Source organism: Myxocyprinus asiaticus, chromosome 16, assembly GCF_019703515.2.
Source record: "Myxocyprinus asiaticus isolate MX2 ecotype Aquarium Trade chromosome 16, UBuf_Myxa_2, whole genome shotgun sequence".
Lineage (NCBI taxonomy): Eukaryota > Metazoa > Chordata > Actinopteri > Cypriniformes > Catostomidae > Myxocyprinus > Myxocyprinus asiaticus.
The window spans coordinates 14,419,249-14,447,246 of NC_059359.1; the positions used below are offsets into that span (position 1 = coordinate 14,419,249).

Consider the following 27,998-nt stretch of genomic DNA (forward strand, 5'->3'; position numbering starts at 1 on the left):
AACAGCACTTTTTGAAGGCTATTCTCTCTCTCTTACTTTTTCTCTCTCTTATCTGTTCTGGAAGAATACAAGTGCCTACTTTTTTACAGTTACTGTCTGGCTGTCTGTCCAAAGATTGGCATCATGCACACCAAGGAAAACTCATGGTAAATTTTAGTTTTATGTCATATACTGTATGTATAGGGTAATATACTATGTATAATATACATCAAATAATTTATAAAGGATCACTAACTATTGACAAACAAATGTTTACTTTTTTGAACCAAAATTGTAATTTGGATTCACATCTTAGTGTAAGAGCCTTAATCCATTTAATCAAATCAGTAAGACAAATAAAAAAATATATCAGCCTTGCTCAGCACAGCTGAGTCATAATATGAATAAAAATTAGTCCCAAATGAGATGCAGATAAATAAAGCCTTAATGACTGTATGCTGTAAATTTGCTTTTGTCTGCAAATATGTCCGGTGATTGCTTTTATATTTTTTTTTTTATTTTTTTATTTAGCTTTAACCATATTAAGCCTTTTCCTACCATTTCCTTTTAATATTTGTGGTGACTGTGTGGTTTAATTTTTATCAGTTAATATTCTGTGTTCTTTATTAGTCATAACTTTTTAATAACTGACTCTGGAAAGTTTGGGCATAGAAAAAAATATATGGAATTTTACACAGTAGTTGTGTGTTTTCAAATTAGAGTAAGTTTAAAATATCAACATGTGATTTTGTCTATTTGTGGTCTGTTATAAGGAAAGAACGATAATTGAAAGATTTAAAAATTTTGTAGTTTCTAATTACATTTTTTAAAATGTAATGCAAATTTTAAATGTAAATCGTCCTGGTTACTTGCATAACCTCCGTTCCCTGATGGAGGGAACGAGATGTTGTGTCGATGTAGTGACACTAGGGGTCACTCTTGGGAGCCCGAAACACCTCTGGTCTTTGATAAAAGGCCAATGAAAATTGGCGAGTGGTATTTCCATGCCACTCCCCCGGACATACAGGTATAAAAGGAGCTGGTATGCAACCACTCATTCAGGTTTTATGCTGAGGAGCCGAGACAAGGTCCGGCCATTTCAGCAGGTAGTTCAGCATTGTGGCAGGAGGTACACAAAGTCTCGTTCCCTCCATCAAGGAACGGAGGTTACGCAAGTAACCAGGACGTTCCCTATCTGTCACTCACTCGACGTTGTGTCGATATAGTGACACTAGGGGTCTCTATACAAAACGCTGCAACTGGTTGAACTGTGTTACATGAACTAGCGGTGTGTGACGGGAGACGACTGTGTGCCTCGTAGCCAGTGCACCAAGCTGTCACGTAATCTCCCCCAACATAGTTATGAGTGTCGAACAGCCCTTTGGGGAGAAGTCGACTACCCAAAAGATAGAGACAGGCTAACCCAGTCGTGGCCTCTTTTCCCCTTCTTTTTTTCCACTCCCTAAAAAACAAGGGGGATTATCCAACTGGGCTGCCAGGTCTAGTCGGGGGGTGTCCCTCCCAAAGGGAGGACACCGATGAGACCACACCTCGCCCAAAGAGAGGGGGGGATATTTAAGTGGAAAAATACGTCACATGGTCTTGCCGACCATGTGGAGATTCTCAAGGTAGATCCTACCCAACGGGGGAGGAGTTACTACAAACATGGAGACTGCGGCAGAGGGGGCTCTGCCCAAGGAAGACGCAGTTTGCCAACAGGGAAATGAATTAGCGGAAGATAGACATCGCATGGGGTTACCTTACAGGGAACCGCCACATGCGGAGCACCTACCCCAGAACAGTGCTCTTAGTTAGCACGTGTACTGGGCCGGCAGCGAGTCTCTCCAAAAACTCGACTGCCACAGGGCTCGGAGGAAGTCAACCAGGGAACAAAGTTTGTGAACACTACTGGGAATTAATGGCATACAACTTCAGCTCAGAGGAGGTGAAAGGCACTATGTGCAAGCGATAACCCGGCCGGCTATCCCAGGATTATCCGCTTGTATTGTGTGCCACTACCTGGGACGAAACCGGTTCCACCCGGAGGTTGTAGAACCTTGCAAAGGTGTTGGGTGTTGCCCAGACCACTGCTCTGCAAATGTCTGTTAGAGAGGCACCCCTGGCCAGGGCCCAGGAGGCCACTACACCTCTGGTAGAATGGGCTCATAGCCCACCGGGGGCGGCACGTCCTGGGCATGATATGCCATAGCTATGGTGTCAATGAGCCAGTGGGTGATCCTCTGCTTGGAGAGAGTGCTTCCTTTCTGCTGTGTGCCAAAGCAGACAAAGAGCTGCTCAGAGATCCTAAAGCTCTGTGTGCGATCCAAATAGATGTGTAAAGTGTGCACCAGACACAGCAACGACAGGGCTGGGTCTGCCTCCTCCTGGGGCAGCACTCGCAGGTTCACCACCTGGTCCCTAAAAGGGGTCATGGAAACTTTGGGCACATAGCCCGGTCGGGTCTCAAGATCACGTTAGAGTAGCCCGGACCGAATCCAGGCATGTTTCGCTGACAGAGAACACTTGCAGGTCTCCTACCCTCTTGATGGAAGTGAGCACAGTCAGGAGGGCAGTCTTCAAGGAGAGTGCCTTAAGCTCAGCTGACTGCAAAGGCTCAAAGGCGGCTCTCTGTAGACCCTGAAGAACTACAGAGAGGTCCCATGAGGGAACGAGGCGCGGCCTGGAGGGGTTCAGCCTCCTGGTGCCTCTCAGGAACCTGATGATCAGGTCGTGCTTCCCTAAGGACTTACCGTCCACTGTGTTGTGGTGTGTTGCTATAGCAGCAACGTACACCTTCAAGGTGGAAGGGGACAGCCGCCCTTCCAACCTCTCCTGCAGGAAGGAAAGCACCAATCTGACTGTGCATCTCTGTGGATCTTCTCGTCGGGAAGAACACCACTTAGTGAACAGACACCACTTAAAGGCATACAGGCGCCTCGTAGAGGGGGCCCTAGCCTGAGTGATCATGTCTACCACCGCGGGTGGTAGACCGCTTAGATCTTCCATGTCCCATCCAGGGGCCAGACATCGAGAGCGCAGACAGCCTTGGCGGTTGACATATGCTACCGTTGCTGTGTTGTCTGTCCGAACTAACACATGCTTGCCCTGGATCAACAGCCGGAATCTCCGCAGGTCGAGCAGAATTGCCAACAACTCAAGGCAGTTGATGTGCCAACACAGCCATGGGCCCGTCCATAAGCTGGCGGCTGTGTGCCCGTTGCAAACAGCGCCCTAGCCCATTTTGGAGGCATCTGTCGTGACCACGACGCACCTGGAGAAATGCTCTAGGGGAACACCTGCCCGTAGAAACGAGAGGTCGGTCCAAGGGTTGAAGAGACGGTGACAGACCGGCGTGATGACCACGCGATGTGTCCCGCGGCACCATGCCCATCTCGGGACTCGAGTCTGAAGCCAGTGCTGAAGCGGTCGAATGCAAACTGCAGGAAGGGTCTGTGTCGAGGTAGAATCGAGACGTGAAAGTATGCGTCCTTCAGGTCTACCGCCGTGAAACAATCTTGATGCTGGACACTTGCCAGAATGCGTCTTTGCATCAGCATCTTGAACGGGAGTCTGTGTAAAGCCCGGTTCAGTACTCGCAGGTCCAAGATTGGCCGCAACCCACAACCTTTTTCGGTACGATGAAGTAGGGGCTGTAAAACCCCTTCTTCGTCTCGGCCGGAGGGACAGGTTCTATCGCACCCTTCTGCAGGAGGGTAGAGATCTCCGCATGCAAGGTAGCAGCGTTTTCATCCTTCACCAAGGTGAAGTGGATACTGCTGAACCTGGGTGGACGCCTGGCGAACTGAATCGCGTAGCCGAGTCGGACGGTCCGGACTAGCCAATGCGACGGATTGGAAAGAACAAGCCACGCATCCAAGTTCCGCGCAAGGGGGAACAAAGGGACAACGTTGTCGGATGTACCGGCAGGTGGGGCCTCGCGGCGGGGCGGAGCTCGAGGTGCCACACCATGTCATGGCTGTGCTGAGTCTAGGGACATAGAAACACTTACCTGGCTCCTTGTGACCACCCCCGGAACAGCCTGGGACGGGGAGGAAGAGGCCTGTCCTCGCAACCTGTGGAGACTGTCACAATGGGGGCAGATGTGTGCCACAGCTGGGCGCGCAGGGGCGGGGAGACTGCCGCTGGAGCGCCAATCCTGCAAGGAAAAACCCGTGGACAGTGGTCGTGATGATGACCGTGCACACTGGGTATGTGACCCAGGGAAGGAGGAAACCGCTCTTTTGCTGAACTGTTGGGTACCGCAGCCACTTGGGCATGTGGCGAAATCAAATAAAAAGGCAACAAAAGATTCTCCACCCGGCCCTCCACCGGGGGATGGAGTGGTCTTACTACCAGCTCCAATGCAGTGGGTTTCGTCAACCCTGGGTGGCCCATCTCAGGGGCGCTTTGATGACCTTCGTGGGTTCTTAGCAGCCGTGAGACAGGTGGCGTCTGCTTCCAGCTGTGGGCTCCATGCCGGGGCCGGGCCGAAGGGGCGGGCTGCGGTGGAGCCGGTGCAGTCACAGCAGGGGGATGCGCTTGGCGAAAAGCAGACGGGGTGCGGGATCTTGAGCCACGCCGGGGCAGGATATGCTGGATAGCCTCCGTCTGCTGCTTCACCGTCGAGAACTGCTGGGCAAAGTCCTTGACGGTGTCGCTGAATAGGCCAGCCTGGAAGATGGGGGCAGCAAGGAACCATGTCTTGTTGGCCTCACCCATCTCGACCAGGTTGAGCCAAAGGTGGCGCTCCTGGACCACTAATGTGGACATCATCCGCCCGAGAGACCACGCCGTGACCTTCGTCGCTCGTAGAGTTCCTGCATCAGATCTGGGGCGGAACTACCCTCGTGCAGTTCTTTTAGCGCCTTGGCTTGGTGGACCTGCAGGAGAGCCATGGCATGCAGGGCAGAGGCGGCTTGTCCAGCAGTGCTGTAGGCTTTGGCCATCAGAGACGATGTGAACCTACAGGGCTTGGACGGGAGCTTTGGGTGTCTGCGCCAGGTGGCGGCGCTCTGCGGGCATAGGTGCACCGCGAGCACCTTATCCACCGGGGAATCGCCATATAGCCCCTGGCCGCCCTGCCATCGAGGGTAGTGAGGGCGGGGGAACTGAGAAATTGGGACCGGGCAGTAAAAGGTGCCTCCCATGATTTTGTCAGCTCCTTGTGCACTTCCGGGAAGAAAGGCACTGGAGCGGGGCGTTGCTGCTTTGAGCTGTGCCGCGAGCCCAGGAACCAATCATCGAGCCGCGAGGGTTCAGGGGAGAGCGGAGGGTTCCACTCTAACCCGACGCTCGTGGCCGCCCGGGAAAGCATGTCCATCATCTCTGCATCAGCCTGTGACTGGGCAATCGACCCGAAAGCAAACCACGACCGCAAAGTTGCCATGGTCATGTTCTCGCAGTGAGAACATGAACCATCCACGAACGCTGCCTCCGTGTGGGTCGCGCCCAGACACAAAAGACAGTGATCGTGACCATCTGAAGTTGAGAGGTAACAACCGCAACCAGGAATAACACACAATCGGAAAGGCATCTTTAAAAAGACGCATCTTTAAAAAGACGTTCCGTGTGTGCCGCTCTTTTAGAGAAATATACTTTTTCAGAAAAATATATTCTCTTTTTTCTGCCGAAGCGCCCAGGGGCATTCTCTGCAGTGCACCAATGCAGAGGAGGGAGAAGCCGCTGAAATGCGCCGTCAGATCCAGCAGAGGTGAATGAATAGTCGTGAGAATTCAGCTCAATGAGCATGACCGTTCGGCTCTGAAGAGAAAATCTGAATGAGTGGTTGCATACCAGCTCCTTTTATTCCCATGTGTCCGGGGGAGTGGCATGCAAATACCACACGCCAATTTTCATTGACCTTTTATCAAAGACCAGAGGTGTTTCGGGCTCCCAAGAGTGACCCCTAGTGTCACTACATCAACACAACGTCGAGTGAGTGACAGATAGGGAAAGTTTTTTAATGTTTGAAAATCTTATGATGATGTTACATTCACATAAAATAAAGAGTTTTAAAGGAAATGTATGATTCTCATGATAAACATGGGCATTGTCACTTAGTTATCTTGTCTGATACAATGTGAGCATTTATCAGTGTGACCTGTGATAACATATCTGGCCATCATTCATTTTTCCTGACTCAGTTGCTGTTCCTTTGATGACTGCAAACTGACTACAGAATGGCTGCTGAGCAGTACGAGACACCGGCCAAAGATTGCTATTGTGTGTGGATCTGGACTGGGCCTCCTCGCAGACAGTGTCTCCAACAAACAAACCTTCCGCTATGAGGACATTCCCAATTTCCCAGTGAGCACAGGTATCAGAATCATGGAAGCATATCAGAGCTAAAACCTTGGTCCTGAAGCAAAACCAGTTGAGAACTTCTGGTGTAGTATACATGTACTGTATAAAGATATACACCTTTTTCATCCTGAAGCAGCAACTGAAATAAAGTGAAATACTGGATGTCTCAATTTTGCCAGTGCAGAGTTAGTATTTGTCTTTTTTTCTTAAATGGGCTAAATGAATAGGAAACAAGCAAGATATCAATGCTACATACACTATATTGCCAAAAGTATTCGCTCATCTGCCTTTAGACGCATATGAACTTAAGTGACATCCCATTCTTAATCCATAGGGTTTAATATGACGTCGGCCCACCCTTTGCAGCTATAACAGCTTCAACTCTTCTGGGAAGGCTTTCCACAAGGTTTAGGAGTGTGTTTATGGGAATTTTTGACCATTCTTCCAGAAGCGCATTTGTGAGGTCAGACACTGATGTTGGACGAGAAGGCCTGGCTCGCAGTCTTCGCTCTAATTCATCCCAAAGGTGCTCTATCGAGTTGAGGTCAGGACTCTGTGCAGGCCAGTCAAGTTCTTCCACACCAAACTCGCTCATCCATGTCTTTATGGACCTTGCTTTGTGCACTGGTGCGCAGTCATGTTGGAACAGGAAGGGGCCATCCCCAAACCGTTCCCACAAAGTTGGGAGCATGGAATTGTCCAAAATCTCTTGGTATGCTGAAGCATTCAGATTTCCTTTCACTGGAACTAAGGGGCCAAGCTCAGCTCCTGAAAAACAACCCCACACCATAATCCCCCCTCCACCAAACTTCACAGTTGGCACAATGCAGTCAGACAAGTATCGTTCTCCTGGCAACCGCCAAACCCAGACTTGTCCATCAGATTGCCAGATGGAGAAGCGTGATTCGTCACTCCAGAGAACGTGTCTCCACTGCTCTAGAGTCCAGTGGCGGCGTGCTTTACACCACTGCATCCGACGCTTTGCATTGCACTTGGTGATGTATGGCTTGGATGCAGCTGCTCGGCCATGGAAACCCATTCCATGAAGCTCTCTATGCACTGTTCTTGAGCTAATCTGAAGGCCACATGAACTTTGGAGGTCTGTAGTGATAGACTCTGCAGAAAGTTGGCGACCTCTGCGCACTATGCGCCTCAGCATCCGCTGACCCCGCTCTGTCATTTTACGAGTTGCTGTCATTCCCAATCGCTTCCACTTTGTTATAATACCACTGACAGTTGACTGTGGAATATTTAGTAGCGAGGACATTTCACGACTGGACTTGTTGCACAGGTGGCATCCTATCACAGTACCACGCTGGAATTCACTGAGCTCCTGAGAGCGGCCCATTCTTTCACAAATGTTTGTAGAAGCAGTCTGCATGCCTAGGTGCTTCATTTTATACACTTGTGGCCATGGAAGTGATTGGAACGCCTGAATTCAATTATTTGGATGGGTGAGCGAATACTTTTGGCAATATAGTGTATGTAAAGCTTTTCAGTTTGGGTTTGCAGCAATAAATCAGTGGGCAGAGTTGATAGATGTTTTATGTAGCTAACTTAAAGCTGAATTGTGTAACTTTTTCAGTTTTAAAATACTTTCTCTTATACCAGCTTAATATGCAGAGACAACAATAAGTAAGCCATTTGTAGTTAAAATTTCTCGAAAACTGTACAGTAAACACGGTGCCTCTGTTTTGAGCAGCCAGTCCAACTCGACACAACAACATGGACTCAACCAATAGCATGATTTTGGGGGCAGGACTTTTTGGTTGTTCAATCAACAGTAGACAGGAGCCTTATTTGGAACGCTTGCTTGAAAAGATTGCTTATTTTTGCAATGCCGTTCGGTGACACTAGTGGCACAGAAATTGCACACGTCAGCTTTAATTGACATAGCATGGTCATTTAGTCATTTTAGTCAGTGTCACCAGATGCATATAAAAGTTGTTGCAAATGCAGGGAGCGAATCTGAGGTTTTCACTCTGTCCCTCATTGTATTGTATGGTTAACAAATTATGCAAAGCTCCTGGTAATATGAGCTACAAAATGAATAACTACAGCCCATAAATAAAATATCACGACTGGAGCAAAAATAGCCCCTAATATCTGCCACAGGGAGTTCATACTATGATATCTTGGACAGATTTAAATATTAATATGGTGAGGTGAATAATCTGGAGAAGTGTTCGAATGCATTAAATGATGTTTGAATTACCTGTAGCAGGTATGAGTGTGTGTGCATGTTTGTGTCCTTGATGGCTAATGACTACAAAGAATAAGAGCATGTGTAATAAAGGGACAGTGTAATAAGGGGGTCTTAGAATACATCTGTGTTATCAGTCTTTAATCTTTTAGATAATTTAGGTATGTTATAGCTGGTTTGCAGAGACCAACAAAGGAATACCTGCCAGCAATTACTGTAGTTTAATTATGAGGAATAGGTGCATAATGTTGATTAGTTGCTTAATGCACTCCCTATTCATTTTTGTAAATGATAGACAGACAGACAGACAGACAGATAGACAGATAGATAGATAAATAGAATATGCACATTATTTCTTTTTGAATAATACATTAAGTTCAGGTAATTAAGAATTTTAACCATTGCAATATAACTTTTCTCATTGCACAGTTTGATCTGCATGGCAATTTGATTAAACAAAAAACAGACTGCATTTATTGAAGCATTAATTTGCTCATTCATTTTTAGACTGTTACAGGAAGTAAATTTCATGTGAGTGTAATAACCCTCTCTCTGAGCCATTCGTCAATGCTCATCTAAGAAAGAGGAAACGGTCCCTGGAAAATCACAGCTATTATTCCACCAGGTCCTCATTACGCTGCAGGTTTTAGGGCCAAACAAATCTTATCAGCCAGAATTCAAGGTTACATTTACATAAGATCCCATTGACTTGGCTCAGTCGATCTGTTCCCAAGTCAAAACAAATTCCCTGAGCCACAAACAAACTGCAGCCTCCCATTGGCTTATTTTTTCCAAAACAAAGTTTGTTTCACCTGTATCTGCACTTATGATACACAATCATTCTCACTATTGCCACCCTTGATGACATCAGCCATCATCTTTAAGTAGGCGATATCAGCTCTCCCAAATGGCTGTTGGAGCTTATCAGGATATTGAACATGCAGATATAAATCAATGAACTTCCAAGTACAGCCGAAGCAGCAGGATCTTTAATACTTAGTAATACTCATTTAATACTTAGGAATACTCATTTTCTATACACACTCTAATGCCATTCCTAACCCGTATGACTTTCTTCTGTGCAACACAAAAGATGTTTAACATAATGTACAAGCTGATCTTTTCCATCCAATAAAAAAGGACAGTGACCACAGCTGACAAGCTCCATAAAGGCCAAAAAAGTACTATAAAAGTATCATAAAAGTATTTCATACGATTTTGCAATATATATTCCAAGTTTTCTGAAGCTATAAAATAGCTTTGTGTGAGGAATAACCTGAAATTTAAGTTATTCGCTTAGAATCTTCCAACCTGGACATTTTGCTATACCATTTACCTATGTCTCCTTTTGAGATATATGAAAGAAAGAAGGTCACAAAGCTTTGGAACAACATAAGTGTGACTGAACGATGACAATATTTTCATTTTTGGGTGAGCTATCCTTTTAACCATATATTATAGCAAAGGATTAGATGGTTTCTTTTCTCAATGGTATTGTCTGGCATATTTTGTGCTTTGTACAGAGTGATATATCATTAGATGTGCATCCCCTTTTCTTAGGTAGATACAATAAATTAAGGAGAGAGCAAAGAGTAAATGCTTTACAGCAGGAGGTTCTTTATCAGATAAAGACAGCCGTAGAACACAGTGCACTGTATTTTATCATCACAATGCTTCATACATCACACCATGTTAGAGCAAGTGTAACACAATAAAATCAACATAAAAGGGAGTAATTTCAGGGGAGTGAAGTCTTTATACTCAAAGTCCATTGTGAAATATTAGAAATACAAACTAAATGGAATTGAAGTGTTTGTTGTCACCTGAAATGTTGCAATATAATTTTATAATGTTGAATGTGCTGTTCATGTATAGGGAGACTGGCTTCAGGTAATTGTATTTTTATTTTTTTAATTATTTCACAAACAACTACTTGCCATCTTGTGGTATATGAAACATTTCTATAAGTGCCATAAGTAACTGTACCTTTAAAATACTTAATAAAGGAGAAAACTAAATCCTAATATCGAATTTAATACTAGAAGTCAGTGTGTTACAATCACCCTTATTTCAGAACCAGTGGAACAATTGCCTCCAACATCACAGCCATGATAAAGTCTTGAATGGTAGCTACAGCAACAGTGTAAGCATCTGTCAATTATGTTAACTTTTAACCAAAAACCTAGAGAAAAAATAGATATTGGTTTGATTTCAAAAGACAAGAAAAATATAAGAGATCCAAAAACTAACATTTCTCAATACATTTTGCTGAAAATTTCTCACAAATTGAAATGGTTGCACTTCTTTTTTTATCAGTGAGAGAGAGAACTCTCAGCATGCACTGAATTAGTGTTGTCACTTTAGCTTATATCAGAGACTATTTAGCCTGAAACGAAACACTTGTATTACAGTTTTTCTCAGTCGATTTTATACATTTCTCCAAACTATAATCAGTGCTCTCAAAACAATTCACACAGCCGTAGAAACAGACACTCAAATTTGCAGAACAATTCAATTTCACTGCATAATGAAGCAATGTATTCTTTCCTGATAATGCGTTTATTAAAACTAAATACTAATATCAAAACAATAGATGCATTCTCCATTAAATTCATAACATGTTCAGCTATAGACACACAACTCTATTGAATTAACACATTTATCATAAAAATCCACCGTAAAGACCTTTTTCCATGTGTTTTCATAAAATGTCTCTACATTTCTAGTTGTCCCTGTTCTTCCTCTTCCAATGCCATTCCTCACTCTTCTTCTTTTTTGTTGAGATTGAAGTCACTGTTGATCTGCTCACATTAGGCCGAACACTCTGTGTGTCTTAGAGAGACCGTAATTCATAACATGATCAATTAGAGGGACTCGCAGATCATTTGAGCCTTCTTTACTCTAATCTTCTACCCTGTTGTCCTCTTTCTGTTCACTATCATTACACCATCTCCATTTGGTCTTTCCTGAAGTCTTTCCATGCACTCACCTGAAAGAGTTGAGAAAACTTTCCCCTTTTCTCATCACTTCTTCCTCAGATTTTCTCTTTCTTTACCCACTCTACCTCTTCTTCTTCTTCCTCATTGTTTGTTTCTGTGAATTTTCATATTTTACCCCTTTTATAGATAGCAGAGTCATGATAGTTGTGTGAAAAGTTTAGTAAATTGCATTTTCTTTGCTGTGTGCATTACTAACACAGCCTAGTTGTCTGTGTTAACTGTTTTGAAAGCATGAGTTTTGGACCAAAGAAATTTGTATGTAGTGTTTCGAGAAAATGAGGAAAATCAAGAAACATGCACAATCTGTTTAGGACAATTACAAAGTTTTCAGATGGCTGTGTTAATTGTTTTGAAAGCAGTGACCTGAGTTTGGAGATATGCGTAAAATCGATCGAGAAAAACTGTAACGTGCATACTCATTAAAGGAATATTTCACCCAAAATCATTTACTCACCCTCACGCCATCCCAGATGTATTGTATATGACTTCCTTTCTTCAGAAGAACACATTTGAAGAAAAATAGAAAAATATTTCAGCTCCTTATAATGGAAGTGGATGGTAACACGATTCTTTATGCTCCAAAAAGCAAAGACAATCAGCATTAACATCATCCATACGAATCTAGTGGTTAAATTAATGTCTTATAAAGTGATGCGATAGCTTTTGGTGCGAAAAATATCAACTTTTTAACTATAAATAATCGCTTCCATTAAACAGCAGTATGCACGTTCAGGAGAGTGCTGAGGTCCAAAGATGGCCGCAAAGTGCACTGACTTGCCTTGAAAGGGACTTTGCTTATATTTGTTTTCACTTTGGATTTGGCTTTAGAAGATGTGTTTCTCTTTTGTTTAGTTCCTGGTCATGAAGGGTGCCTGGTGTTTGGTCAAATGAAAGGCAAGTCCTGTGTCTTCATGCAGGGAAGGTTCCATCTCTATGAGGGTTACTCACTGTGTAAGGTGAGTTCAAAATGGCCCAACGGGTTTGGGCTGATCTATTGCAGGTACTGCACCATAATGGCCTGCTAAGTTTTTTTCCCCCTACTGTTTTAAATTGTATTTATCTTTCTAATTTCCCTTTTCCCCTCCTGTTCTCTTCACCTCGTTTATTTTATGCTTGTACTGTTGCATTGACTTTTGATAGATTGTTCTTAGATGCATCCATTTATAAAACTTACTTACATAGTGGCTTGAAGTAAGGCCAATATCACAAACCTACGTTTTATTTACTTTATGCCATCAATGTCTCAAAAAAAAATACTGTTCAGTGGTCTTGGTTCCTCTTACCATCACCTCCTATTTGCAATCCTGCACGGGCCATTAATTTATCTGTCACAATCAGGAACCACACTGCATGAATATACAGGCTGAATGCTGAGGATGCAGGTGCACAACAGAAACAAATTGTTTACTGTTCCTGTCAGTCTCGTATCAAATCAGTTCATTGCCAATATCCAACTTGCAGTTGTAATCTACTGTAAGCATGCTACATTAAAAATGACAAAAGGTACACTGTTATTTTTTGTTGTTGTTCTTGTTTTAGCTGCATCTACGCTTAGCAGCATGGATACGGCATCATGCAAAAGCAATAGTTTGCTTCAGTCTCATTCGGGGCTCACGAAGAGGATGAGCTGTCAATCGCAGCATCGGAGAGCGGGCTGGTCCAGTCTGAGGACGACACGGAGCTGGCAGCCATGCTTGCCCAAGCGGCTGCGAGCATCGTGTGGTCATCACGCCGAACTGTCGCCGCTTGTTCAGCCCTTGGACAGACCTTGCATTTCTGCGGGCAGGGGTCCCCTTAGTGCAAGTGTCCAGGCGCGTTGTGGTTACGACAGATGCCTCAGACCGTGGCTGGGGCACCAAGTGCAATGGGCATGCAGCCGCGGGCTCCTGGACAGGGCAGACGTGCTGCCATGGCAGGTCACGCTCAGGGGAGAGTGGAGACTCCACCCCCAGGAGGTCCAGCTGATTTGGAGTCGATTCGGTTAAACGCAGGTAGACCTGTTCATGTCTCGGGAATCCTCCCACTGCCCGCTCTGGTACACCCTGACCGAGGCTCCCCTCGGCACAGATGCGCTGGCACACAGCTGGCCCCAGGGGCTGCGCAAATATGCATTCCAATATACTAATAACCAACTCATTTCATTTGCAGTTTAGGATGCAAACTTGCTTACGCATTTGCCCTTGGTAACACACACAGACTTCTTTTGGACTTCTTTAAGCGATCTCTTTGTTGTGAAGAGATGTTCTATGGAGGACAATTGGATAGTGCTTGGTTAGCCCATCAATGACCTCTTTGTTTCTCTATAGCAAGCAGAACATCTTTACGGTGTTCAGATTAGTTTAATCTAGAGAGAGAGAATAGTAGTAGTAATAAAGTCGAAAAAAATGTTTAAATGTGTCATTATTATGTGGTCTTATAATATGGGTGTCATTGTGTTGTCATTTATTCCTAAAATATATATATATATATATATATATATATATATATATATATATATATATATATATATATATATATATATATATTATATGGAAGTTTCTCTACTGCACATACATTCCTATTAAAATCTTCCTCGATAGTTCCTCCTTTCTTTGCTGGTGATAGAGTGAACCTGGGGGAAATTTAACAGGATACAGTTGTTACATGCTTAATTTCTTTAAACAATTTCACAAACAAGCTAGATTTCATGAAAATGCTCAGTAGAGTTCTCTCTGAGAGAAAGAAGTGGGGCCATCAATCATTGAGAAAATTTCAACAAAAATAATAATAATAATATATATATATATATATATATATATATATATATATATATATATATATATATATATATATTTGAATGTTCTTCATTTTTCTTTTGTTGTTTGAAGTTTCAATGCCTTTGAATTCTGACTAATATCTATTTCTTTCCTCTAGATTGTTGGTTAAAAATTAACTTGAAAGACTTGCTAACACTGTTGCTGGCACATAAGCTTCCCAACCCAGTTTCATGACTAGTCATAGTAATAAGTACTATATGACGAATCATACAAAAATGTACAACTTTACGAACCAACGAACAATGTTATTATGATTCAAAATCAAGTTCAAACACAAACCTAAACCTAATCTTAAAGTGTAACTCTTTACCCAAACCCTAAATTAACTATGATTTTAATTGGAAAACATTGGAGTTTTACAGGTTATTGGCATACTACAGTCATTTGAATTGCATTAATAAATACGTAATGAGTAACCAAATTTCCTTTCTTAAACTAATGTTTGATAGGAGGCTAGCTAAAATTTGATGAATGTATTGTATAGATATGAAATTCTATTTGGTGATTGGTTAGTCTCCATGGGAATAAAAGTCTGTTCCCTATCTGTCACTCACTCGACACTGTGTCGATGTAGTGACACTAGGGGTCACTCTTGGGAGCCCCAAACACTAGGCCAATGAGAATTGGCAAGTAGAATTTGCATGCCACTCCCCCGGACATACGGGTATAAAAGGAGCTGGTATGCAACCACTAATTCAGATTTTCTCTTCGGAGCCGAGCGGTTCTGTTCATTGAAGCTGAATTCATCCGCAAAGTTCATTTACCTCATCTGCTGGATTCTACGGCGCATTTCAGCGGCTTCTCCCCCTCTGCACCCGTGGAGTGCAGAGAACGCCCCTGGGCGCTTCGGCAGAAACAACTAAAAGTGTATATTCTAAAAAGAGTATATTTTCTTTCTAAAAGAGTGGCACACACGGAACGTCTTTTTAAAGATGCCATTCCGTTTGTGTGTTATTCCTGGTTGCGGTTGTTATCTCTCTGCTTCTGACGGCCATGATCGCTGTCATACGTGTCTGGGCGCTGCCCTCATGGAGACATCATTCGTGGATGGGTCTTGTCCTCATTGCGAGAACATGACCATGGCAACGTTGTGGTCGCAGCTTGCATTCGTAAGAAAGCAAGCCACCCCAGCGGCTCCCCGCCTCGGTCCTTCTTCCTACGGGTATGAGGCCGTGCCGGTTAGCACTGGGGGCGATTTGGGGACCTCAATGGGACCACCTCCGCCGGGTATCCCCCCACGGACCTCCCATTCACCAGCACGCTTGCTTACCCCAGTCGGGCGCTCAGACGAGATCGCCAGCTCATCTCAGGGCGAGTTCGACCTCTCGTTCGGAGTCTGGGAAGAAGACGAGTTATCGAGCACAGCATCGGAGAGCGGGCTCGTCCAGTTGGACGCAGAGGCTTCGACTGGGCTTCCTCCTTCGGGAATGGTCGCCCAGTCCCAGGCCGAGGCAGAAAAGACGGACATGCTTTCCCGGGCGGCCGCGAGCGTCAGGCTAGAGTGGAACCCTCCACTCTCCCCTGAACCCTCACGGCTCGACGACTGGTTCCTGGGCTCGGGGCGCTACCCACGGCCATGCCCCGCCCCTGTTCCTTTCTTCCCGGAAGTGCATGAGGAGCTGACAAGATCGTGGGAGGCACCTTTTACTGCCCGGTCCTGGTCTTTCAGCTCCCCCGCTCTCGCTACCCTCGATGACGGAGCGGCCAGGGGGTATTCGGTGATCCCCTGGTGGATAAGGCGCTCGCGGTGCACTTGTGTCCGCAGAGCACCGCCACCTGGCGCAGGCACCCGAAACTCCCGTCCAGGGCCTGTAGGTTTATGTCGTCCTAAGGCCTAAGGCCTACAATACCTATGATGCTGCTGGACAAGCCACCTCCGCCCTGCACGCCATGGCTCTCCTGCAAGTACACCAAACCAAGGCGCTAAAAGAACTGCACGAGGGTAGTTCTGACCCGGGATTGATGAAGGAACTTCGCTCGGCAACCGAACTCGCTCACCGGGCAACGAAGGTCACGGCGCGGTCTCTCGGGCAGGTGATGTCCACCCTGGTGGTCCAGGAGCGCTTTGGTTGAGATGCGAGAGGCTGACAAGGCACGGTTCCTTGACGCCCCCATCTCCCAGGTTGGCCTATTCGGCGACACCGTCGAGGACTTTGCCCAGCAGTTCTCGGCGGTGAAGCAGCAGACGGAGGCCATACAACACATCCTGCCCCGGCATGGCTCAAGAGTCCGGTGCGAGCTTTATGCATCTATTTGGATCACACGCAGAGCCTTAGAAGCTCCGAGCAGCTCTTGTTTGCTTTGATGGACAGCAGAAAGGAAGCGCTGTCTCCAAACAGAAGATCGCCCACTGGGTCACTGATGCCATTGCGATGGCATAACAGGCTCAGGACGTGCCACTCCCTGCGGGGTTATGAGCCCACTCCATCAGGAGTGTGGTGGCCTCCTGGGCCCTGGCCAGTGGTGCCTCTTTGGCAGACATCTGCAGAGCAGTGGGCTGGGCAACACCCAACACCTTTGCAAGGTTCTACAATCCCCAAGTTGAGCCGGTCTCGTCCCGTGTATTGGCAGGCACGAGCAAGTAAGTTCCGGGACAACTGGCTGGGTGTACCGCTTGTGCATAGCACCTTTCCCCTCCCTTGAGGTGAAGACATGCGCTCTTGACTCCCAGTCGTGTTCACAGACTGTGATCCCTGGATGACTTTCCTCCTTAACCCTCTGGTACTTGAGTTTGCGGAGAAACTCACTGACCGGCCCAGTACATGTGCTAAGGAGCCCCTGTAATGAGGTAGGTGCTCCACATATGCTGGTTCCCCAAAGGCGACCCCATGTGATATCTTCCGCAAAATAATTTCCCTGGCGGCAAACTGCGTCTTCCTTGGGCAGAGGCCCCTTTGTCCCCGGTCGCTATGCACTATAGAAGCTCCTCCCCCTTTGGGTAGGACCTACCATGGGACCTCTCCACATGATATACTTCCGACAAGACTCGGTAAGACCATGTGACGTATTCCACTCAAAATACCCCCCCCCCTCCCTTTTGGGCGGGGTGTGGTCTCCGCGGTGTCTTCCCCTTGGAAGGGACACCCCCTGATGCAGACACTTATGGCTCCCAGTCAGTTAACAAATTCCACTCTTTTTGGGCAGAAAAGAGAGGGAAAAGAGGCCTCAGCTGGGCTAGCCTGTCCCTATAGTTGGGCAGTCAACTTGTTCCTGATGGACCGTTCGATGCTTATAAGAGCGTTGGGGGAGGTTACGTGACAGCCTGGTGCTCTGGCTATGAGGCACACAGCAGTCTGCCCGTTACACACCGCCAGTTCACGTAACACAATTTAGCTAGTTGTGGCGTTTTGTATAGGGACCCCTAGTGTCACTACATCGACACAACGTCGAGTGAGTGACAGATAGGGAACATCCTGGTTACTTTCGTAACCTCCGTTCCCTGATGGAGGGAACAAGACATTGTGTCCCTCTTGCCACAATGCTGAACTACCCACTGAAATGGCCGGGACCTGGTCTCGGCTCCTCAGCACAAAACCTGAATGAGTGGTTGCATACCAGCTCCTTTTATACCTGTATATTCCACTTGCCAATTCTCATTGGCCTTTTTTAAAAAAAGAGGTGTTTGGGGCTCCCAAGAGTGACCCCTAGTGTCACTATATCGACACAACATCTCGTTCCCTCAATCAGGGAATGGAGGTTATGAAAGTAACCAGGACGTTTTCTCTGCTAGTGTTGCCCAAAACTCCTTGTGCAACAGAGGAGGAGTAGTTTGCGCAGTTCTCTTTCAAAGTTTTTAGTTTTACAAATGTGACAAGGAATGGGAGGCTGAACATGCCACAGCAGTTTTAAACCTAAAAGTGAATAAAGAATTTTAAGGTCATTAATTTAGCTAGATTCTGACACTTACATGCAAATGCAAACTCATGGTTAACACTTTACAGTAAGGTTCTATTTGTTAACATTAGTTAATGCATTATTGGGTATCATGAAAAAAGATTAGTCATAGAAAGTAGTACGAAATAGCGAATCATAAAAAAATCGTACGAATTAGTTTGCACAAAAAAGTACAACTTTTACTCCCATAGAGAAAAATGTACGAACCAATGAATAATGTTATTATGATTTTTTCTAAGTTCAAACACAAACCTAAACCTAACCATAAAGTGTTACTCCTTACCTAAACTCTAAACTAACCTTGCTTTTTATAGGAAAACACTGGGGTTTTACAGGTTATTGACATACAACAGTAATTTTAATTGTATTAATAAATATATAATGAGTAACCAAATTTGTTCAGTGACATTTCCTTTTTTTAAATAAAGTGTTTGATAGGAGGATAGCTATTGTATCGATATGAAATTCTATTTGGTGATTGGTTGGTCTCAATGGGGATAAAAGTCATACCTTTTCATACAGGAACCATTCTCCTCTGACCTCTGTCATTAACAAGCTGTTTTCACACACAGAACTGCCGCTCACTGGATGTTTTTTGTTTCTGGCACCATTCGGAAGAAATTCTAGAGACTGTTATGCATGAAAATCCCAGGAGATCAGCAGTTACAGAAATACTCAAACCAGCCCATCTGGCACCAACAATCATGCCACGGTCTAAATCACAGAGATCACATTTTTCCCCATTCTAATGGTAGATGTGAACAATATCGCTGTCGTTTTCGGCATATCGCAGCCCCCTTCGGCAGATCGCAGCACCGTTTTTCAGCCCTTTTCAGCCAGTCGCGGCCCGTTCAGCATAACGCTGCGGCCCGTTTCAGCTTATCGCAGCCCGTTTGGCCAGCACACCAGGAAAAGTCCAGGTTCTCCCTATGGCCAGTCCGCCCCTGCCCGTCTGTGTACAGCTGTAATCGCTGTGCTGCTCGTGGCTGCCATACATGTCCACCCTGGTTCATCAGCTGGAGAGCAGGTTGACAGGCTGTGACATCCCTATTGAGCTGTACTATACTAAGCCTGCAAGTTCATTATTCATCTCCTGCTCGTACTGACACCTCTCTTAATGGCTCTCTGCTCTACAATCCTATATTTATTCCATTTAAGATCACTAAAGCTTATTTAATACCTGCACAAAACTGAGGCTGGCCACTGTGGAATACCATTGCACATTTCTGTGTGTATGGTATCATACCCACGTGCAATGTTTACATTTTTACCCTTTTTCATAAGGACAGAAAATTTATTTGAACAGGATGCTCCAAACAATTATCTGTACTATAAATTTGCCACCCATGATTAATTGTTGTCTGCAACCAAAGTTTTTAGAAATGCTATTAATTTATTAATGTGTAAACTTGAATAGTGAGTGAAACTTAAATGTAGGTAACTGCTGAGTACCTGCTTGTATCCTCTGTGTGGGCCTTTTTATCCCCAGGTCACATTCCCTGTGCGGATCTTCAAGCTGATGGGTGTGGAGACCATTATTGTAACAAATGCCTCTGGAGGTCTTTGTCAGGATTTCAAAGTTGGAGACATCATGGTCATTAAGGACCATATAAACTTGCCGGGGTTTGCTGGACAGCACCCACTGTGTGGACCCAATGATGAACGGTATGCAGATAAGGGGGAGTGAAGAGGGGAAAGAAAGAGAGAAATTGATGTAGGAAGGGTGAAAAAGTATTTGATTAGGTTATCTAGTATGTGCTGCTTTCTTTTGTATGGAAAGTATGGTTAAAGGGACAGTTTAAAATATGTCATAATTTACTCACTCTTGTGTTGTTTAAAACCCCTATGAATTTCTTCTGTTGAACACAAATTGAGATGTTAGGCAGAATGTTAGCCTCAGTCACCATTCGTTTTCATTGCATCTTCTTTTCTTACAATGAAAATGAATGGTGACTGAGGTTAATACATTTACTGTCATCTTCTTTGGTGTTCCATGGAAGAAAGTTGGGTTTGAAATAACATAAGTGAGTTATTTTATCCCTTAAAAATCCACACTACATGTTCTCTCATCTCTTCTTCAGGTTTGGCATACGGTTTCCTTGCATGTCTGATGCTTACAGCAAAGACCTGAGGAAGCTCGCTTTAGACATCACGGCTGAGCTGGGCTACTCCAATTTTGTGCGAGAAGGGGTTTACTGTATGGTTAGTGGACCCAACTTTGAGACCATCGCTGAAGCGCGCATGCTGCAAATCTTAGGGAGTGACTCTGTGGGTATGGACAGCTACTACCGGTTTTGTATAAAGTATCTATTTGTCATACTTGATAAAAGTAAAGATTCATTCATTTCCACCTTCATGGAAATTGACTCAAGTAAAAGTTAAAGTAGCTCATGAGAAAATGACTTAAGTATTAAAGTAACTGAATTTAAATTTACTTAAGTAAATTGCATAAATTATGGAAGAGTTCATTAAATCCATGGCAACTTATTTGATTGGTGGTGCTCATCATTTACTCACCCTCATGCTATCCCAGATGTGTATGACTTTCTTTCATCTGCAGAACACAAACAAAGATTTTAGAAGAAATTCAGCTCTATAGGTCAATTCAATACAAGTGAATGGTGACCAGACATTTCAAGCTACAAAAAGCACATTAAGGGAGCATAAAGTTTTCCATACTACTACAGTGTTTAAATCCATGTCTTCTGAAGCGATTCAGTTGGTTTTGTGTGAGAACAAACTAAATTGTAACTCATTTTCACTGTATATCTTGCCATTGCAATCTTTAGGTACGATTATGATTTTAAGCTCGACTTCACTTTGACGCACGCGCAGAGCCCTAGGTGGCGCTATAGGAAGTGTAATCGAGTTTGAAATCCTGATCACCAAGGAGACTGCTAATGTCAAGATTTATAGTCGAAAAAGGAGTTATATTTTGGTCTATTGTCACCCAAAACCAATTGGATCTGTTCAGAAGACATTGATGAAACCACTGGAGTCTTATGGATTACTCTTATGCTGCATTTATGTGCTTTTTGGAGCTTTAAAGGTCTGGCCACTATTCACTTACATTGAATTGACCTACATAACAGCAATATTCTTCTGAAAATCTTTTTTGTTTGTGTTCTGCAGAAAAAAAAAATGAAAGTCATACACATCTAGGATGGAATGAGGGTGAGAAAATTATGAGAGAATTTTCATTTATAAATTAACTTTCCCTTTAATGGCGCATCCAAGTCACATCAGAATGATCATATTTATAGGATGAGTATAAATGAACACCACAGTCCATAAAAATTGGAACACTGAAGGAGAAAGTTGAGTCATATTAGTGACCAGAACAAGACTTGTGGAATGGGCTCTTTTCATTTGGGTCAATAAACAACCACCCAGCAACCATCCAGAACACCCTGGCAAATGCATAGCAATGTGCTAAAAACAGAGTTAAAACAACTTAACAACAGCATAGCAACAACCTGACAACCACCTAGAACACACTGTCAACTGCAGAGCAATGTGCTAAAAACACAGAAAACAACATAGCAACAGCATAGTAACAACCTGGCAACCACAATCTGTAGCAATGCGCCAAAATACACAGCAGAGGTCACCTTGACAACTGCATAGCATGCCTTAGCAACCATCCAGAAAACCCCAGTAAGCACATACTGTAGCATAAATGTGCCCCAAAGCAAATATAACACTTTAGCAACCACCAGAAATCTATTCTCCCATCACCCATCTTCATAAAATATAAAAATAAATATTGTTGGACATTTTCATGAGCACTGGTAATTATTCATACACATCATACCTTGTTTAAATGTAAAACGTAAACACATGTGATTGACTTTTATATGAACAGGTCTGATCGCACATAACTTCATTATTTCACAGCTTTCATAATGATTAAGCCTAAACTTATCAAATTAATTAGTCAACGAATCACACATCAATATCGCCAAACTGCACGCATTTTTGCAGTACAGCTGTTATTTATTTATAAAAATGTTTTAGTGTTATCTTGCAAAAGTAATGAAAGGGTCTGGAGAAATTTATACAGTTTATTAATAGTAAAAGTATAAATTTTTTCTTCGAAATGTAGTGAATTGAAAGTAAAAGTCCAAAGAAATATTTATACTCAAGTAAAGTACAAATATGAAAAAACTGTACTTAAGTACAGTAATGAAGTATTTGTACTTCATTACAATAGCTACACCTCTGGCTACTACACAAAAGCATGCGTATACATATTTGTGTGTATTCCTTTCCAATCTATTTATCTATCTATCTATCTATCTATCTATCTATCTATCCATCCATCTATCTGTCTGTCTTTTTGTTAGTCTATCCTATCTGTCTGTCTTTTTGTCTGTCTTTCCTATCTATCTGTCTGTCTACCTGCATGTCTTTCCCATCTGTCTGTCTGTCCTATCTGTCTGTCTGTCTTATCTGTCTGTCTGTCTTTCCTATCTGTCTGTCATTTCTATCTGTCTGTCTGTCTTTCCTATCTGTCTGTCTGTATGTCTTTCCTATCTATCTGTCTGTCTTTCCTACCCATCTGTCTTTCTGCATGTCTTTCCTATCTATCTGTCTGTCTGTCGGTCTGTCTTTCTTTCTTTTCTATCTGTCTGTCTGTCTGTCTGTCTCTCCTATTGTGACAGGGTTCATTGTTGTACTGATAAAGGAGGAAGCGGGAGCACGTGAGTCACTTTTATTACAAACAAAACAGAAATTGCTTCTCAGCATAAATGAAACAAAATCCTGCTTTTCAGCATAAACAACACACTCTCTGTAAATGGACAGGCAGTCTCTGGTGTGTGCCTCTCCTGTGGACTGGGCCACTTTTATCTCCCCCATCTCTCACTGCAAACACAGAACAAGTAATTAGCCACAATTCACCCCAGGTGGAAACCCTTATCGCTTCCTCTCTCCCTCAGAGGCTTGCTCGACCGCGCCCCCGCCTCCACACCTATCTTTTTGTTTGTCTGTTTGTCTGTCTGTCTGTCTTTCCTATATGTCTGTCTTTCCTGTCTATCTGTGTCTGTATCTGTCTGTCTGTCTTTCTTATCTGTCTGTCTGTTTGTCTGTCTGTCTTTATCTACAGTCTCTCTCTCTCTCTCTCTCTCACTCTGTCTCTCTCTTTTTCTCACCCTTGCTCTGTCTTTTGCTTTTGCTGTCTGTCTGAGTTTTGTGGAATGTGAAATTTCAAGCTTTCTAGCCAACATCAAAGTTTGTCTCGACATATTTACCTGTCTAGTTTACATGTTAGTCAGATGACCACATCCTGTCTAACTGGGTGGTTCTTGCCTAATATGTTAATAAAGCAATGTAGACCAGATTTTTATGTTGAAAGTTATTAAACTTTTCCCCAACCTAACCCCAAAATGCAACTTGGTATTGGTATAACATGGTATTGTTAAATATGTAAAACAAGACATTATTTTGTCCCTATATGAAGATATTTGGATTATCTCGTCCCCGCATGGCACAGTAAGTTTTACAGGTTTTACAATGAGGTTATACAAAGGTTATTGCTGTAACTGCTTTTCAAACATTTATCCCCCATAAGAATAGCAAAACCAAAACCATACACACACTCAATGATCAGAATCTGACAGTAGGCAGATAGAATTTCCTCAATGCTGCATCAGATATCTTCTCTCTTAGGAGTTTGAGTGGTTTAACTTGCTGTTTTCCTTTTGTGTGTAATGCCCCTCCTTTAATTGGTCTTTATGAAAATTATAGTTCATTAATAAATGAGGTTTCATCTTGTAGCAGGCCGAGGAGACCTGCCATGTTAACTAAAGGAGATTAGGCCCACCCCAAGGGCCAGAGTAAACCACTTCAATCAATGTGATTAGGTTAATCAGTGATCTGAATAGCTCTTTTGACCATATGATTGGGATAAACTGTACTCACCGGTGGTCCTCTGATGAGCTGATGAGCTGAAGGATGTGTAAAATAATTGGGCTCAGATTACCAAACAGCAGCACCATGGAGTATGCGCTAAGTGTGCTCCACTGACTAGCCCGGGTCAGTGACTGGCCCATTTTTATATTCGTGTTAGTTCTTCTTCCTGTGTATCCAACAGGACCGCAATAGTCCTCATTAAGTATTTAGTGAGACCCAGACCTGGTCTCCTTTATTAATGATGCAGCACAAGCACCTACTGAGATAACTGCCATTTAATTAAGAGTCTCTGTTTCTCTCTCTCTTTCCTTCCCTCTCCCTGTTATCCCTCCTGCTGTCCTCACAGGTATGAGCACGGTTCCTGAGGTGACAGTAGCCAAGCATTGCGGACTGAGGGTCCTGGGCCTCTCGCTCATCACCAATAAGGTTTCTCTGGACTACAGTCGTGAGGAGAAGGTCAATCACGAGGAGGTACTGCAGATCAGTAAGATGAGAGCTGAGATGCTTCAGAATGTACTCATAACATTCATCGCTCGCTTGCACCAAGTGGAGAACATGAACAACAACTGCATCTACTCAAATGCTGTGTAGGGTCAATCAGGCCAACTGAATCAAGGGCAATGTGGATGCCATGTAATTGTATGGATCTTATGGGCTCCATATTTTGTTCAGCCTGTATTTATCTGCAGTGTATGTGGTTGGTTGAAAGTCTCCAGTAGATCCAATGGCAGACCTCATGGTGCCTTTAAGAAAAATATGAATATTATCTCCAAATTGCAATTGTTACTCTGCTGAAAAAACAAAACAAAAACAAAAAAACAGCCTAATATGGTAAGCTGGTCTCCAAGTCTGTCCAAGCTGGTTAAGTTGGTATATTTTGATGGTTTTAGAGAGGTTTTGGGCACATGTCAAATGCTCAGGCTGGGAGAAAAGCTGGACGACCAGATTAAACCAGCTAAACCATCTGGGAGACCAGATTAAACTAGATTAACCGGGGGCCTGGGTAGCTCAGCAAGGAAAGACGCTGACTACCACCCTGGAGTCGCAAGTTCAAATCCAGAGCATGCTGAGTGACTCCAGTCAGGCTTCCTAAGCAACCAATTGACCCAGTTGCTAGGGTGGGTAGAGTATCCTCCTCATGGTCACTATAATATGGTTCTCGCTCTCGGTGGGGCATGTGGTGAATTGTGCGTGGATGCCACGGAGAATAGCATGATGCCTCCACATGCACTATGTCTCTGTGGTAACGCGCTCAACAAGCCATGTGATAAGATGTGTGGATTGACGGTCTCAGACGCGGAGGCAACTGAGATTTGTCCTCCAACACCTGGATTGAGGTGAGCCACTATGCCACCTCGAGGAGTTAGAGCACATTGGGAATTGGGCATTCCAAATTGGGGAGAAAAGAGGAGAAAGAAAAAAACTAGATTAACCACTTTAGGCTAACCCAGCAGGGTTGTTAAAATATTCTATTTTCCTGCTTTTTTTTCACGCTGTGATTAATAATCTAAAAGCATTGTAAAATGCAGCAAACACAGTAGTGATATACCGTGTAACAATATAACAATGTAACAATGTGTCAAAACTGTAAGACCCTCAATAAATGATCAGTAAATGATCATTTCTTTTCTGAGGTACTTATGTAACATAATATAATAATTATATAAAGAATGACATAATATAGAAAGAATTCCTCCGGCTTGTAGAAAGTTTTTGGGACTCCATATCTAAATTGCTAACAGCAAAATCACTTTGCATGTGCTGATCAATTACTCCCAATTCATCAGATTTTTTTATTTTTTTTAAATCCCTTTTTTCCCCCAATTTGGAATGCCCAATTCCCACTATTTAGTAAGTCCTCGTGGTGGCGCGGTTACTCGCCTCAGTCCGGGTGGTGGAGGACTAGTCTCAGTTGCCTCCACTTCTGAGACAGTCTGTCCATGCATCTTATCACATGGCTCGTTGTGCATGACACCGCGGAGGCTCCGCATGTGGAGGCTCATGCTTCTCTCCATGATCCACGCGCAACTTACCATGTGCCCCATTGAAAGTGAGAACCACTAATCGTGACCACGAGGAGGTTACCCCATGTGACTCTACCTTCCCTAGCAACCGGGCCAATTTGATTGCTTAGGAAACCTGGCTGGAGTCACTCAGCACACCCTGGATTCGCGACTCCAGAGGTGGTAGTCAGCGTCAATACTCGCTGAGCTACCCAGGCCCCAATTCATCAGATTTTTAAATTTAGCCATGTTTATTCATTATATGATGCATTGAAAGCAAATTCATCTTTTTCCTTTTTATTATTCATGAAAATAGAAAACTTGTTTATGCAAACCCAAGAGATAAGAATTATGTAAGAACACTAATTGCATAATTAAGATTAGTTAAATGCTTATGAAAACTTTCAGAACATACACTGGAAATGTATTCCCTGCTTGCATTCTTTAAATAGTTTTGTATCATCAGTTTTAAACTTTCAGTGGTGATTTTAGGGTTTGTTTGGACAACTTGCAATTCAGCTGTCACTGCATTATGGTAAATTCAACCTTCAGAGAGAAACCCTTATTATCTCTTTTAGTGAAGAAAAAAAAAAAAAAAAACTGATATCAATATGTCTGTTTTTGATGGATTCTGTAAAATTGTATAGAGGCCTAATTGTAATCAGAAATTACGTAAAAAGGAACCTGATGTGAATCTTAATCTAAATTGCTATAACCCTTCAGTAATTAGATTAGCAGGTTAAAATGTTGCATTTAGAATCCAATTGACTAGCCTTTTAACCGTGAGCATATTGTGCAGGTTAACAAACACTGATACAGTTGAATCAGTTACCAATCAAAACGTATGTTGTGTGTACAGAGTTGCGTTCATTAGCAGGTGTTGCTGTTTTTGCCATATTAAAAAACACCAGCATGGGACAACACATTTTGAATTATTTTTATCTTTCAATAGCAAACATTTTAATTTTGTGCTTCTAAGATGCAACTATGGTGGTCAAAATGTTATTCTTCTAATTAGCACCATCTTATAATGAGTATTCTTATCAATAAAATGGATTTTCACTTAATCAGGAATTTGAGTTGATATTGCGGGCATAACCTTCTTTGATTTTCTTTGAATGTCAAGTACCAAAAACCAAATGTTCAGCAGGACAACATTCATTAAAATGCAGACGGCCGCATTTCTGTTTTTTGGAGTCAGCATGAAATATTGGTCCTCTCTGACCATTCTTTGAGGCTTTGAAAGTTCTATCGGAAACATGGATCCTAAAGCTCTTTTTCTGTTTAAATTCCTCACTGAACAAAAATCTGAACTTTGACCATTTAAGCTCAGACATAGATTAGCAAGGACAAAAAACTGCTTATTGTGGAATAATCTGAGAAACCCAGACTTTCTACTTGCTCCCAAGTGCCACCTCATTTTGGAGATGATCCAAATACCCCAGAAGAAACGTCTGTGATTGGTGATACCTGGGCTGTCATAGATAGGATAATGTAGTGCTTGCTGGATCTTCAGGATCTGATGGGCACAAATGTACTTTCATAATGTTATACAATGTTATACAATCAGACTTCGTTAAAAACAGACTTTACTAAAAATAGCAGGTAATTCAGTTGGGAGCAAGGTGGAAATTATTTGTAAATGGAGTAAATGTAAAAAGAGTGAGATAAATATTACAGAAAGTAATAATGCCAAGCATTTTGCAGATTAAAATAATTTCAGTGTGGACATTTCTATTGTGAAAAATTAACAGAAAATAGCATGTGGGAAATATAATTTAAAATAAGCAAATGAGTGATCAAGATAAACAAAAAATAATAACTGAAAGATGGCTCCCATTTCCCACTTGCTCAACAGTTAACTGCTTAACAAATAAATTGTTCCATG

The 27,998-nt window shown here is 43.2% G+C and overlaps 1 protein-coding gene across 1 annotated transcript; it reads left to right on the plus strand.

Moving 5' to 3' along the window:
- On the plus strand, positions 1-27,977 carry LOC127454004 (purine nucleoside phosphorylase-like). The gene is made up of 6 exons (XM_051720905.1): positions 1-146; positions 6,123-6,295; positions 12,337-12,440; positions 19,684-19,859; positions 20,276-20,466; positions 24,454-27,977. The coding sequence occupies exons 1-6, from the start codon at positions 124-126 to the stop codon at positions 24,696-24,698; spliced, it is 912 nt and encodes a 303-aa protein (XP_051576865.1). The 5' UTR covers positions 1-123; the 3' UTR covers positions 24,699-27,977.
- Positions 27,978-27,998: the final 21 nt, after the last annotated feature.

Bases quoted from the DNA above. Each gene is read 5' to 3' on its own strand.
- LOC127454004 (XM_051720905.1), top strand. From the start codon at position 124: ATGCACACCAAGGAAAACTCATG. The intron at 12,441-19,683 runs GTGAGTTCAAAA...TTTTATCCCCAG, and splicing joins AGGGTTACTCACTGTGTAAG to GTCACATTCCCTGTGCGGAT. The intron at 20,467-24,453 runs GTATGGACAGCT...CTGTCCTCACAG, and splicing joins CTTAGGGAGTGACTCTGTGG to GTATGAGCACGGTTCCTGAG.